Raw genomic sequence first — 13,305 nt, forward strand, 5'->3', positions numbered from 1 at the left:
AGAGGAGTTTTTATTTTATTTTCTTCTATGACTTTCTAATGAATTATGTAGTTTGTTTATATAATGTGGTAAGGACAAGTGACAGTAACTATAGACAAATGTAATTGAGAAAGCGTAGGCTTACCATATATTATTACAGAAGATTAATGTATATGTACACATCACATCACCATCACGCTACAATTATAAAATAACATTTTTATTTTGTCCGTTCCTTGAGAATCAACTACGTGCACAAGTGTCGATAGAGAAAAGTATATCTCATACGAGAGAGATATTTTTCTTCATGATCACAACTTCTGGCAAATGGCAATGGCTTCTTTATTATTTACATAAATTATGTATTAAAAACACTCCCGTCTGCGAGCTGCATTAAGAAAAAACAGAGCAAAACTTACTCATTTTGTTTTTGTGTATAGTCCATTGGATTGGATGAGCCGTTAAAAGAAATTATACCTGTCATGTGTATTTCCTTAATTTGCGTTTTGCCTGAAACTTGCCAAGCTTGTCTCTCCACTCAGCTACAAAAGCAAAACCAAACAAGATATTCAACATTGGTTCTTCTTGACACAAGAACCTAAGAAAATTCTAGTAGTTGATCAGGACCAAGATCACTACCAAATAGGGAGGGTGAGAGAGACTAAGCTTACCGGCTTCATCATACCGTTCTTCATCAACAGCTTGCATCATGTTCCTTACTAGATCGAACTCTTTTGTATCAAAACAAGGCTGACCATTTGGCCTACACAAGGAAAACATAATGTTTTTAAGTTTTGTAATTTTCAAATTCGCCAGCAAAGGGTTTCAGATGACTAAATTCACAAGCGTTACCGGTCTAGTTCAGTAAACAATAAACCATCAGAAGCAGGTGTTTGCTTTGATAGCTTTCCGGAATCGATGACTCTCATTCCATCACTATAAGCTAGATACTTGTTGACTTGAATAGGTACCTAAAGAGTGAGGATTAAAACCATTTTTCATAGTGATCACGTAGTTTGTATCCGGTTAAGATGATCTCATGGAGAGGCCTCTGTGTGACTGTGCCCCTAGAAAAGAAAGAATTGAGCATATGGTAATATAACTATACCTTGCATCTAACAGCTATATTAATTGCATCAGAAGGACGAAGATCGAAGCTGACACAATCCGACTTATCCCCCACCTGCAATTCCATTCATAGCAGATTTAGTAAAAGTTTAAAACAGATGGAAGTGAGATACTAGTAATGGATAACGAGTTTCGGGACAACTTTTTGAAAAAATGAATGGAAGATGCATTTCTATGCCAGAAGTTACAAACCTTTGAAAGGTATAACTCTGCGAAATATGCCTCGTGAACTCTTGTGGTAACTCTAACAAGCCTAACCTGCAGAAAAAGTTGGTGTTTGGTAACGTTACTCACATAAGAATTTGTATTGCTAAAGGGAAAATAACAGGATAGAGAAAACAGAAAAACCGAAAGGCGTACCTCATAACCCATTTTGTCTACCATGTCCTTCACCACTTGATACATAGTGGGCCTTGCCTACAAGCAGTAACCAAAAAAAATCCATAAACCCTCTCTTCACAACTCTTGACTGATTCAAACAGAAGCATAACGCAAAGAATAACAGAAGCCCTACTATTTGAACATTTGTCATTGCTGCCATAAGTAACACACTAGGCATCTCCACTGCAATAAACAAAAAACAAAGAAAGGAGATTCAAAACACAAGGCAAATTGGAAATCTCAACACACATAAACAAAAGAATGAGTTTTGATATCACATACAGACGATAATGGGGAGAAGAAGACCAGTTCCATCTTCCATTTTCAGCACAATTGCAGAATGTGGAGCATAATTTGGAAGATTCCCTCCTTGAGGATTATTGTGGACACATCGAAGTTGCCTCCCATCCTTCATCTTCACCATGAAACCATCTGGTCCACTTTTTACCTCAACTTATATACAAAACCAACAAGAGAACATCGATGATTAGAATCAAAACACAAGAAGAATAGAGAGAACTAATGGTATAAATACAGATTTAACCAGGATTACCAGCTTCCAATACACTAGACTTGACATAATCCTCATCGTTCTCGTTGAAATTCTCTGCTGTGCTTCCGGTACCATCAGAGTGCGAGCTGAAAAGACATTTGATACTCTTATACCTCCGAAGATGCAGACGAAGATTCACTGTAGCAGCCTGAGACTTGTCATTTTTGGTCTGGTTACCCCAGAATTGTTTTCTGAGACTCCTAGTTTTCGAAACAGAGCAGTTGACAAGTAAAGCAGAGACACCCAATTGTCTGGGACGAACACTAGGGCAAACAACCGGTGCTTGAAGCGACCTCATCTTCACTCTTTTGATGCAGAACCCAGAAACATTCAAGTGTCAAAATTAAAACTTTTAGTATCCAACATCACCCCATCTCTTAACCCTAACTCGGTTCACAAAATCACAAAACTACTTTACTTGCAAGAGAAATAACTGATCACCACACAAATACAATAGCTAAAAAGGTCGGGAAAAAAACAAAACATGTTGATCAAAACAAGTGAAAACTATAGTTTATATTATATCACCTAGTAGCTAAATTGACCACGTAATCACATAAAATCTGATGAATCTCTACAATCACCTATGATAGAAATACAAGAAAGAGTGAAACTTTACCGAAAATTTTCGTAAGATTCGATTGGATAGATCAACAGAGGAACTAAAGGAAGAATCCCACACAGACAGATCAACAAAGAGCAGAGAGAGAGGAAAAAATAGAATCTGTGACTCTGTCAATTTTATCGACTCATGTTTGTTTCAATGACGAATATACCCTTTCACCAATATCTTGCATTTGATTAATGGTCGTGGTGAAGGGATAAAAATGAGAATTCAGTGTCTAGCCGTGATGACGTGAACCGTTAACTCGTGGAAAACTGACAAGTCATCAAGTAACAGTCACCGATTAAATTAAGCCTAATGGACGCCACGTGTACGGCGCCTGTGTCAGGGATGGTTATGGATAAGGTGGTTTTTTTCTTTTTTTCTTTTTGTAATGTTTGGATGTGACTTTAGTGGGATGTGTGGGAAACTGTTTTATCTACTTTGAAAGTAAATGACCAATATGGGCCTAGGCCCATTTAAATATCTACCGGTCCAAGCTTTATGACTCGATCCTTTTCGGCTCATCTCAATTCCTTTCTTCAGCAGGTCAGCTGGTGGTTATAACTAACAATCTTTCGTATATACTAACAATTATAACAAACACACGTGGAACTCGAGAGTAAAATAACCACCACATACACAAGAGTCACGAGACTCACGACGCACCTTTCGTATACAGACAATCTTAGGACCATTTGCCTACAATAAAACCTTAAATGTGGTTTTGTCTCCATTTTGCTGTATCGTTGTCGTAGTGCAGGCCCAAATTAATTTGTCATTGTTGACTTGTTTGTAGAGTTTGGAGCTCTCATTAAATGTTGTAGTGCAGGAGCAAATTTTTCCTTTCTCCTTACGAAAATAAGATCGAAATTGCGATATGTTACAAATACCATTAACTTTAGAATACAACAAGAAAGTTTGAATAAGGGTATGTTACAAAGATATAGAGTTTGTGACGGAGTTAAACCAAATTACATGAATCATTGCAACGAAGTTGAAAAGCTTGGTCACATTTCATTATATAAGAATTATATAGAGAATTATATAGCTATTTAAATGTGTTTAGGTTTTAGTATAAGAAGAAGCTGTAAAGTTTTGGGGTAAAACTATAACAAATGTTTTGATCGAGTTTAATAAAAATACACATGCAACTTAGGACATGAACAATAGCTAGCTTGGAGCTAGAAAACATTGATAGGTTTTTCAAATATTCAAGACCCCTCTGATAATAGTACATAACACAAATCTAGACGAAGATACCAGAAGCTTCTTCCAACTCAGGTGAAGGATCAAGCTTGGCCGGAGAAACGGAAGGATCCTTCACAATCAATCGAATCTCCGCTTTTTCACCCCACAAACTATACTTGAGAAACGCAACCACAATTCCACCTACAAAGCTCCTCATCTCAGACTTTTTTCTTTGCCCATTCTTACACATACAACCGGCCATAAACCCAACAAAACCGGGCAAATCATCGTCCAACATATCCATATGTCCGTAATCCGCAGCCACGAAATGGGCTTTCGTCGCCTTACACTCTTTGTAAAACTCCTCATGGTTTAAGTCCGTTGGTGCGCATGGTGGCATCACGTTGTTCCACTTCGGTCCGAGTCCGGTTCCCACCACTGCAACCGGTATGTCCAGCTCGAAAGATTCCGGTTTATACGTTAAGATATGCGGATCGGTTCTAATGTATTTGTTAGTTCCTGCGACTGGATCAATTCCTATTAGAGCTGAAAACGTGATGGATGGGTCTAATGTTGCGGCATGGCCTAGCGCAACCGCAAACGCCGTTTTCCCACCGCGGCTGTGGCCCACGAGTGAGGTGTATTTTCCATTAGCATTTACCGAAGTTGGTAGGTGAGCTTTGAGGTTTTCCGATGCCCAGTTTATCACACTTCCAGCATCGTCCACTTCCACTTGCCCTCCCGGCGGCAATAATTTGCACAACTGTCATTCAAGAATATAAAATTAACTTATATCTTTTCACGTAACAATCAATCTCAATTAATGTACATTTTGTTTTACATGTTACATGTTACATACCGTAAGTTATCCTTTTAAATGATTCATAATTATTTTTTGTATAGTTAAATTATGTACCTGTGGGGCTACAAGAATGTAACCATGCGAAGCGATGTGGTTAAGAACGTCAGAGTAGAAGTAGTTGCGAAGATAAAAGCCATGGAAGAATAAAACGACGGGATAAGTTCCGGCGACTGTTGGACAGGTGATTCTCACCGGTTTTGGCGGTGCTGTTGAATCATTTTCCACCGGATCCACCGGTATCTCGGTTGTCGGGAGGCTGCCTATCTCAAAAGCCGCCGGAGTTACCACAGAGGAAAACGTTGGACTGTCCTCTATCGCCGCCATTTGTATTAAACTAGATAATTAAAGAGTTGTGTTGAAGATTTATGTATGAATCCTTCGAACTTTAGCTAGTTGTTTTGTATTTATAGGGGGAGAATGTTGATTTTTCTTATCCGATTCATTATAATTCTGTGGTTCTCTCGGCTTCTCATCGTAGTTATAACAAAATGAATTAAATACTTTCGAAAACGATAAATGCATGGGCTGCGTAAACAAAAGAGCATGTGTTGATTCAAATTATTACAAGTTAGTTGGTATACAATTACTCCATGCATTTATCATTTTCGGAGTACAATTTAATTCGTTTCCCGAAAACGATGTGTCCATAAACACATACCAAGACTTACTAAGTACTACTAAAAAATATAATCAAATTGCATTAGGAAACATATTGTTATGTTTGTTAAAAAAAACATTTTGTTATGTTTGTTCAGTAAAAAAAAAAAAAAAATTGTTATGTAAAAAAAAAAGAAACAAATTGACCAAAAAAGTAAAATTTGACCAAAAACAAATAGTAGCACAAGAAAAACAGAGAACAGAAAAAGAAGAGAGGAAGGGTGACGTGGCACAATTTCCCTGCGACGCACCCAACCTCCGTCTCTCTCTCTCTCAGATCGGCGGCCATCTCCGTCGAGTAATTGAAATCTCTCTCAGCCGTTGGATTCGAATTCCGCCGCATCTTCATATACCTCGTTTCAATCCTGCGGAACCCTAGTTGCTCTGGTGAGTCCCTGGTGAACCCCCGGATTTTAGAATCATCTATTGTATTTACTTTAATTCCGTTCCATTGATGATTTCTGCGTTAGATTTTGAGGTCTCTGCCTTCACCTCTATGTATTATAATGGCTCTGATTCGAAGTTCACATTCTGTTTGTTTATATGCAGAATTGTGGTTTGCTACTGTGATAAGTTCTTCAGTGGTAGATTAGGAAGCACCACCAATGGAGATTGTGTAAGACATATTCATTACAGCTCTCTTTTAAGGATTATGGGGTCTGTTTGCTGTGTGGCTGCAAAGGACAGAAATGTTCCCAGTGGAGCTATTGATAATTCAGTGTGTTCACCATCGTGGAGTTTTCGACGGGACAACAGGAGGCGTGTAGCTGATGAGATTAAAGATTCATCTAATCATAATGTTGGGAGTAGAGGTATTGACATCGATAAGTTGTCGTTAGGCTTAGAGAGAGGACCTCCGTCATCTGAAACTGGGGGTTTAGCTACTCTTGGCTCTCAGAAATCCGCAGACTCAGAGATGGGCACAGCTTCGATGGTTACAGCTCCTTTAGCGGGTACAAGTTTGGCGATTCGATCTCCTTCAGGTATGTTCGTTCAAACACTTTTTTTGTGGGGAAAGTGTAGAACTTTCAGTTTCATTGTTTGGGAATATACTGTTGAGTCGATTTTAGTTCCTTCGTGGATGTTCTTTTCCAGTCTACTCAATCCAGTCAAAGGGGTAACAACATTTATTTGGTAGGATTAGATCGAGAGACATTTCATTTTTTGGTAGAGATCATTTCAGCTTTATTTTCTTACTGTAATGAAGGATTTTTTTCCTGTCTCTCATGCATCTATTTTCTCTGGGCAGATGTATCCTTGGCAAGTCCTGTTCGTGTTGAGGTGAGATCATTACTTACTCCAATCAGAGTCTCTTTTCGTCCCTTCAGAGTCTCTTAACCCTCTCGTCTTTTAATTCTTCAGGTGAAGAATATAGTTGACTCATCAGATATTGTTTCATCAGTTTTACCAAATCCGTCAAGTTCCACCTCGGTCTCTGATCTTCCTTCAGCTCACACACATTCACTTCCTCCCAGATCAACTCCGTCTAGACGTGCTCGAGGTTCACCTGGGCAGCAGTTGTTTAGGCAGGTTTCTGATAGTCAAACTTTGGGATTGAAATCTCCCAATAATTACTCAACATCTGAAGGAAGGTCGTCCTTTGTGCTTTCGACCTGTAGTAATGACACTGCCACTGGGTCCCATTTTGCTTCTTCTGAAGGTGGCTGGTCCATAAACGCCTTTTGTGAGCTCGTGGCTCAGTCTCAAAGGGAGAGATGGTCTTTTGATAATGAGCACTTAGGTTCCGGACGACGAAGACTAAGTGGGTGTAGTAGTAGCAGATTCTCATGCTCCCCTTCTGTTGATCAGCAGACTTGTGGGCGTTGCTCAAAGCTTTTAACTGAAAGGTCTCCAGTTGCCAGGTTTGACCTTCCAATTCCTGCTGTTCTAGCGTGCGGCCATGTTTACCATGCGGCATGCTTAGAGACAATGACAAATGAAACAGAGAAGTATGATCCTACGTGTCCCATATGCACAGAGACACAGGTTACTAAATTATCGAGGAAAGCTCTAAAAGCCGAGGCAGAATTGAAGGCAACGAGTTACAAAAGGTGTAAGAACCGTGTGGTAGATAGTTATGTCCGCAGTGAATGTGAGGATCTTATGTTCCAGAATCTAGGGAAACGAGAAGGAAAAGGTCTGAAGATGGATCCTAGTTCGAATACCAAAGGCTCCACGTCTAAGTCTTTTATGAAATGGCACTTCGGTTCCGTCAGCACCAAGTGGAGTAAAGCCAGGGATTCTACCTCGAAGAAGAGCTTTTGGTCCAGACATAGTAATAAAAGATTAAGTCATTCTTTTTCAAGCGTTGAGGTAAAATATCCATACGAGACTCAATATGTTCACTTTCCATCTAAACAAAGTTAAGTTTCTCAACTGCTAACACTTCTTTTTCCGCATTTCAGGGCCTTAATCAGGCAACATGACATAAAATAGGACTGGCTTTGGATTAGAGAAAAGCTCCCTTAAACATTTTGTATCCCTTTTTACTTTTATTCCATGTTTAAATGTCACATGGGGAAAATATGTGTACCAATGAAACAAACTTGTCATTTTGTAGAATGCAGAAGAAACAAAAAAGGATAAACTAAAAATCTATCTTTACTAAAGAGTCCCTAATTCTCCACAGGAAAGATTCAGATCAGCGGAATTTAGTCCTGTGGTGTGCTCAAAAACGGTTGTCCATGTTCTCGACTATGCTTTGCAGTCCTGACTTATACGAAGGATATAACAATTTCACTCCTAGTTTATCCTTCATGCGTTCGTTGCAGACTCGTTTCTCGCCTCTCAATGAACTTTCCTCCCGAGATTCATACAGAAATGGAAATGGTTTTGTGGTGATATTCCCCGGCCAACGTTTCTCGATCAACTCCAAGGCATATTCAAACACCTCTTCTCTTGCTGCCGGATCATCATCAACAATATTGTAGATCTCCCTGCCAAAATGGTTGATTCATCCGTCTCAATGGTTCAATCATCCATCACAAAAGAATGATCATAGATGAAGAGGGATACACAAACCCTGATGCTGGCTTTTCAGTGGCAGCTTTAAGAACTTGGCATATATCTTCAACATGAACTCTCGACGTGAATTTACGGGACGCTCTTCTCTTTTGACCTTCAGACAAACGCTCCTGCTTTAACAAGGTATCAATTGCACTGCAGCAAGAAACGTTCCTTTTGAGAATCAGTTTTAAAGCCTGTTTAAGCACTACATACACAATCAGAAGCTGTAAACAACCTTCGACCAGGTCCATAAATACCCCCAAGTCGAAGTATTTGAGTCGAAACCCCAAGATCACGACCCAAGCTTAACCATCCTTGTTCTGCAGCTAATCTCACTTTGGCTGACTGAGTTTTAGGATTTGGGAGATGACTGCAATATGAAGGAACGACCTTATCTATCATGAACAAAAGAGATGAAACTTGGAAGAAAGAAACTTACTTTTCATTGACCCACGCACCACCACAATCTCCATACACACCTGCAAGCATCAAAGAGAAGTATTGTAAGTTCCTGTCTACTGTGGAAGCAGAAGCATTGATGTAATGAGGAAAGTTAAAAAGGAAAATACTTGTTGATGAGAGATAACAAAGCCATCGAAGATTTCCACTCGAAAGCTTGTCTCTCACAAGTTCTACATTCCGCAACATCTTTTGGAAGTCATCACAGTTAAGACAGTGTTATCAAATAAGAAATCACATTAAGCTCTAATGATAAAAGCTGGAGAAGAAAGCAAACCGGATCACCAATGTCAGCTAAAGGAGGAATGGAAATGAGTAGATGAGTGTAATCTTTCACTGAATCTAGCAAGCTCCATCTGATTAACAAGCAAACAAAAGAGTTTAAGACTCAGATTTTAGAGATTACCATCATTGAAGATCTGATTAAAACAAATACTCAGGTGAGTCTGCAGAAAATGGATGAAGATTAATTCCTCTCTTTTCCCATTCTTTCTTCTTAGAATCACTCCTGCAAGTCCCTGAAACCACCCTAAACCTCCAAAATTGTTAACACCATCGGAGAAAGATGAAAATAGATAGATATAGAGATAAGGAGAGAAACTGAGATATCAGACCAGTCTGATTCTTTGAGCTGTTGCGCAAAAAAACCTCCGACGAATCCCATCCCGAGAATGAACATTTGGTTCGGCGATTCTGGATCTGGTGCACCGGATCGAGAATCGTCGGTTGCTGATAATGGCCGGAAAAAGTTGATTCTCCTACGATTTGAAAATTTAAGTGGTGTGGGAGTAAAACGGAAAGGAATCTCCGGTGACAAACTTGGTAACTGAAAAACCGCCATTGAAATCGGAGGACTGAGAGACTCCAAGGTCTGTTGTACTTTAACTGATTCACAGTACAAAGAAACTACGTGCCGTTTTGTTTTCAAAATCAAGGACTGCATTTCGTTTTTACAGTCCAGTGATATATACTATAAAGAATCGTGAAACATTTACCACAAAAGTCTCAAGTTCAGATTTTTTCACACTTGCAAGTATCCTTTATACCACCGTGAATATTATTATACACACATATCAATATTTGGCTTAAGAGTCTACTATACACAAAAGCAACCTACACATCTACTATATAATCCATAGAGAATGGGTGTATTATGCCTAATACTATAAAAATGCAAAAGCACATTTCTTGCGCTTCAAGAATCATCTCCTCTGTACCAAGAAGAACCAGATAATATCACACAACAAAGTCGTGTAAGTGATGGGAATTGGAGAATCTGCTTTCTTGCTGGTTGCTTCCGCTAATGTAACGGTAATCATCAACACCAAACCCGTGATAGTTCATCAGAGTGTCGTAATCCGATGAGCGGTTTATCTGTTGTTGCTGTGGGTCGTTATCATTGCCTAGAACACGATCTGGTTTGGTTTCTGATGAGAAGACAATGTTTGTTGTGTCTGCAGATGAATAAGCGAGGTTGCTGTTGTTGTTGTTCTCTTGCTGCTGCTGCTGCTGCGATGAGGAGTCTTCTTGGTTTGTGCTGTTGGGTTCTTGGGAAGATTTGGAGATTAGTAACTCAGATTCATCACCAAACTCTTCTTTATACATTTCTTCGATCATCGGTTTCCACAGACGAACTCTCGCGTTTATGAACCAATTAGCAACCTAATCATTTAGCAGAGAAACCAGAATTATTCAAGCAGAACACAAAGGGTGCAAATTTTAAGTGAAGACCAAAAGCTTGGTTTATACCTGGTTCTTTGACAATCCTGTCTGCTTTGCAAGCATGATTTTCTCAGATTCTTTCGGATATCTACAAATAAAAAAAACAGAAGAAAAACATAGAGTCTCTCTAAATGTTTTGTACTGGGAGATTGAAAGATTGTGACTTGTGACTTGTGAGAGAAGAAACACTTACGGATGAAGGAAATGTTCAAAGAGCCAAGCGCGAAGAACAGAGACAGAGTTTTCAGGAAGACCTCTTTGAGGTCTCCAAGCAGGTCGAACCATTCCAAGCTGTTGATGCAAAGCTCTTTGCTGTCTCAACCGTTGATCTAAATACCTCAACCTTGGTATCCTCTCTCCTTGTTGCTCATCCAACGACTCTCCTCCTTTCTCCCCAAGTTTTTCTCTAACAATCTGAATTTGTTCCTTTATTGCGTCGCGAAGAGCACGAAAATGGCGAGAGATTCTGTTGAGAGCAACTGATGTGTAAGGCTTAGCTGATCCAAGTCCTGCTACTATCTCAAATGATGAAGCTAATGCTTCCATTTGATGGTAATATTGGTTATATCTTTTATCTACCTGCAACCATTAACACATCCACAACAACCAAATCACCATCAATCCTGTTATAAACCAAAGGTAGTTTTATGAAATGTAAGTTAGTTACCTCATCAACCATTGTTAAAAGCTTGTTCTTCTTGTTCTGAAGCTCTTCACGTTCAATTGTAGATAACTCAATCGATTTCCCATTCGAATCACTCGATAACTCACCACCTCCTCCTTCTATCTCCTTAGAACCACTGTTAAAGTCATTAACTTTCATCTTCTTCTTCCCCATTTGGTTTAGTTCTTTCTTGACACTAACCACTTCATCAAGCAAATTCTGAGCAGGTTTAAGATACCGAGAACGCAGAACGCTGCTCATAAACCCTCCTGATGTCTCATTATACCGATAATTGTTGTAGAAGCCATTCCCACCATTACCAGCATAACCAGAGGAAGGATCAGATTGACCCAACAAGATCATTTCTTTGCTCTTCACACTCATCTCATCCACATGAAACGGTGACGTTTCCTTGACTGAAATTGAAGGATTCTGACTAGTAAACCCCAATTGGTATTGATGAAAGTGAAACGGAGCAACAGAGATCTGAGTACCAAGGCTCAAAGACAGTCCTTGACCATCGTGAAAGCTTAGATCGCTGCTTGAAACGGTACCGTTTCCTGTTACAACGTCTCCTGTGGTGGTTGGTGGGATAAAAACCATCTCGTTTCGAACAGTATCGCCGCCGGTGACGGTGAAAGAAGCGGCGGCGGATGAAGAAGAAGCTTGTTGGTTTTGTTGTTGATGGTTGAGAAAGATTGGTTCTTGCTGGTAACAACCGACATTACTTGTGTAATAAACTGCCATTGGTGTTTACACCTTTTAAAAGTTTTATTACAGTGAGTTCTTAGTTCGATGAGTTTGGTCGGGAAATGAGATCCTGCAAAAAAATAAGAGGAAGAAGAGTCGTGTAAGGTGTGGAATTTTAAAAATTTCTGATGGAATCTAAGAGAGGTTAAAACATCGTAATCATTTCACACCAAACCATTTTTTTTATATATCATACATAAACAGTTTCGAAAGCAACAAACAGAATCGGACCAAATTATTCGGAGGATTAAAGTCAAATTCTTGATAAAAAGCAAATGTTTTTCGTGAAGAACTGAAGAAACCCAGAAAAACCCAATACAGGAATTGTGTAATCGTAGAGGAATACCCGATCTATGGAGGTGAAATTGAGAGGAGAAAAAAACCCTAATTTGAGGTTGGAAAAAAAAATGCAGAGTAAAAAGAAATTGTGTAGCTCAACGTAGTGAGTCAAAAGCAGAGAAGATTCAATTATTACATAAAGAAGTAAAGTGTCTTGATGATTTCATCTCTTGTAGGAGAATTTCCAAAAAGCAAGGGAGAAAAAAAACACAGAAAGTATACAAAAAATAATAATCAAGAAACACAGTACAAGATTAATCATATCAAGAATCAAGAATCAAGAACTTGAATTTTTAAAAACTACCTGAGGGAGAGAATCAAAGTTAAAAGGAAGAAAAAAAACCTAGAGATTGTGTTTGTGAGTGTGGATGTGGCTGAATCAGGAAACACAAAAGCAGAAGAGTTTCGAACAGTTGAAGACAAAAAAAGATTTGAGACCCAATCCCGAGAGAGATAGAGAAAGAGGCGATTAATAATTGCAAAATTCTTAAATAAACAAATTTTTTTCAGTCCACAAGAACAATAAAACCAACCCAACTTATCATTGGGACATTAGACACCAACCCAATTTTTAAAAATATTATTATGCAATATCAACAATAAAATAAAATAATGATCACTACCGGAAAAATTTGACAACCGCTACCTGTAATTTTTAATTTTTTGCGGCAGAAGCTTCTGTTTCTGATGCTTAGAGTAAAGATAAATTAATATGATTTTTTTTGTGTGCCAACCATTCATAGAGAAACACGTGAGAGCTTACAAATCACCAATTTTCTTTTCTTGATTACGTGATAATATTTCTTATGACGACTTTAACATACAAAACTTAACAATTCCACACACACAAATAAATGGATTTTTATAGATGATTGTATTATACTTTAATGATGTTGTGTTGTCATTGACTTGAGACTCATACTACTTTTCCGTATAAGTTAACTAAATACAACCAAAAGAAAAAAGTTGAAGGAATGAGTGTTTATATATGAAAAGTTTAGTATTTGTAT

At 38.6% G+C, this 13,305-nt stretch overlaps 5 protein-coding genes across 11 annotated transcripts; 1 reads left to right on the forward strand and 4 right to left on the reverse strand.

Annotated features, from left to right (window-relative positions):
• Nucleotides 1-67: 67 nt before the first annotated feature.
• AT1G19660 (Wound-responsive family protein) lies at nt 68-3,005 on the reverse strand. 3 transcript variants are annotated; one of them, NM_101822.4, is made up of 11 exons: nt 2,661-3,005; nt 2,042-2,346; nt 1,771-1,941; nt 1,622-1,671; nt 1,468-1,524; nt 1,300-1,365; nt 1,088-1,162; nt 832-950; nt 651-742; nt 457-521; nt 68-367 (listed from the first exon to the last, which is right to left on the reverse strand). In NM_101822.4, the coding sequence occupies exons 2-10, from the start codon at nt 2,337-2,339 to the stop codon at nt 460-462; spliced, it is 990 nt and encodes a 329-aa protein (NP_564093.1). In that variant the 5' UTR covers nt 2,340-2,346; nt 2,661-3,005; the 3' UTR covers nt 68-367; nt 457-459. The 3 variants fall into 3 exon arrangements, with proteins under 3 accessions (NP_564093.1, NP_001031068.1, NP_001322963.1); NM_001035991.1 differs by having other exon boundaries at nt 80-367; nt 2,042-2,424; nt 2,661-2,751; NM_001332402.1 differs by having other exon boundaries at nt 80-367; nt 457-742; nt 2,661-2,871.
• Nucleotides 3,006-3,584: 579 nt separating this feature from the next.
• On the reverse strand, nt 3,585-5,191 carry CLH1 (chlorophyllase 1). Its single transcript, NM_101823.4, has 2 exons — nt 4,753-5,191; nt 3,585-4,599 (listed from the first exon to the last, which is right to left on the reverse strand). The coding sequence occupies exons 1-2, from the start codon at nt 5,020-5,022 to the stop codon at nt 3,895-3,897; spliced, it is 975 nt and encodes a 324-aa protein (NP_564094.1). The 5' UTR covers nt 5,023-5,191; the 3' UTR covers nt 3,585-3,894.
• Nucleotides 5,192-5,528: 337 nt separating this feature from the next.
• On the forward strand, nt 5,529-7,961 carry AT1G19680 (RING/U-box superfamily protein). Its single transcript, NM_101824.5, has 5 exons — nt 5,529-5,742; nt 5,905-6,338; nt 6,605-6,636; nt 6,718-7,668; nt 7,761-7,961. Exons 2-5 carry the CDS (start codon nt 6,008-6,010, stop codon nt 7,779-7,781), a joined length of 1,335 nt encoding a protein of 444 aa, NP_173398.2. The 5' UTR covers nt 5,529-5,742; nt 5,905-6,007; the 3' UTR covers nt 7,782-7,961.
• Nucleotides 7,814-9,741, reverse strand: AT1G19690 (NAD(P)-binding Rossmann-fold superfamily protein). Its single transcript, NM_101825.3, has 8 exons — nt 9,435-9,741; nt 9,257-9,349; nt 9,098-9,176; nt 8,931-9,009; nt 8,801-8,840; nt 8,597-8,731; nt 8,377-8,514; nt 7,814-8,291 (listed from the first exon to the last, which is right to left on the reverse strand). Exons 1-8 carry the CDS (start codon nt 9,659-9,661, stop codon nt 8,024-8,026), a joined length of 1,059 nt encoding a protein of 352 aa, NP_564095.1. The 5' UTR covers nt 9,662-9,741; the 3' UTR covers nt 7,814-8,023.
• BEL10 (BEL1-like homeodomain 10) lies at nt 9,684-13,162 on the reverse strand. Of its 5 annotated transcripts, none has more exons than NM_101826.3 (5): nt 12,639-12,856; nt 11,210-12,026; nt 10,736-11,121; nt 10,570-10,630; nt 9,684-10,482 (listed from the first exon to the last, which is right to left on the reverse strand). In NM_101826.3, exons 2-5 carry the CDS (start codon nt 11,951-11,953, stop codon nt 10,057-10,059), a joined length of 1,617 nt encoding a protein of 538 aa, NP_173400.1. In that variant the 5' UTR covers nt 11,954-12,026; nt 12,639-12,856; the 3' UTR covers nt 9,684-10,056. The 5 variants fall into 5 exon arrangements, with proteins under 5 accessions (NP_173400.1, NP_001185040.1, NP_001319044.1 ...); NM_001198111.2 differs by having other exon boundaries at nt 12,600-12,856; NM_001332404.1 differs by lacking the exon at nt 12,639-12,856 and adding an exon at nt 12,942-13,162 and having other exon boundaries at nt 9,864-10,482.
• Between the last annotated feature and the right edge of the window lie 143 nt (nt 13,163-13,305).

This window comes from Arabidopsis thaliana, assembly GCF_000001735.4.
Source record: "Arabidopsis thaliana chromosome 1 sequence".
NCBI lineage: Eukaryota > Viridiplantae > Streptophyta > Magnoliopsida > Brassicales > Brassicaceae > Arabidopsis > Arabidopsis thaliana.

Coding starts and splice junctions, on each gene's coding strand:
- AT1G19660 (NM_101822.4), bottom strand. CDS start 2,339: ATGAGGTCGCTTCAAGCACCGGTTGTTTGCCCTAGTGTTCGTCCCAGA. Junction 1,672..1,770: donor TCTTCTCCCCATTATCGTCT/GTATGTGATATC, acceptor TGTTTATTGCAG/TGGAGATGCCTAGTGTGTTA. Junction 1,525..1,621: donor CAATGACAAATGTTCAAATA/GTAGGGCTTCTG, acceptor TACTGCTTGTAG/GCAAGGCCCACTATGTATCA.
- CLH1 (NM_101823.4), bottom strand. CDS start 5,022: ATGGCGGCGATAGAGGACAGTCCAACGTTTTCCTCTGTGGTAACTCCG. Junction 4,600..4,752: donor ACATTCTTGTAGCCCCACAG/GTACATAATTTA, acceptor CTTGAATGACAG/TTGTGCAAATTATTGCCGCC.
- AT1G19680 (NM_101824.5), top strand. CDS start 6,008: ATGGGGTCTGTTTGCTGTGTGGCTGCAAAGGACAGAAATGTTCCCAGT. Junction 6,339..6,604: donor GGCGATTCGATCTCCTTCAG/GTATGTTCGTTC, acceptor TTCTCTGGGCAG/ATGTATCCTTGGCAAGTCCT. Junction 7,669..7,760: donor ATTCTTTTTCAAGCGTTGAG/GTAAAATATCCA, acceptor TCCGCATTTCAG/GGCCTTAATCAGGCAACATG.
- AT1G19690 (NM_101825.3), bottom strand. CDS start 9,661: ATGGCGGTTTTTCAGTTACCAAGTTTGTCACCGGAGATTCCTTTCCGT. Junction 9,350..9,434: donor CAGCTCAAAGAATCAGACTG/GTCTGATATCTC, acceptor TTGGAGGTTTAG/GGTGGTTTCAGGGACTTGCA. Junction 8,732..8,800: donor GGTGCGTGGGTCAATGAAAA/GTAAGTTTCTTT, acceptor TTCATATTGCAG/TCATCTCCCAAATCCTAAAA.
- BEL10 (NM_101826.3), bottom strand. CDS start 11,953: ATGGCAGTTTATTACACAAGTAATGTCGGTTGTTACCAGCAAGAACCA. Junction 11,122..11,209: donor TTTTAACAATGGTTGATGAG/GTAACTAACTTA, acceptor TAATGGTTGCAG/GTAGATAAAAGATATAACCA. Junction 10,483..10,569: donor CAGGATTGTCAAAGAACCAG/GTATAAACCAAG, acceptor CTAAATGATTAG/GTTGCTAATTGGTTCATAAA.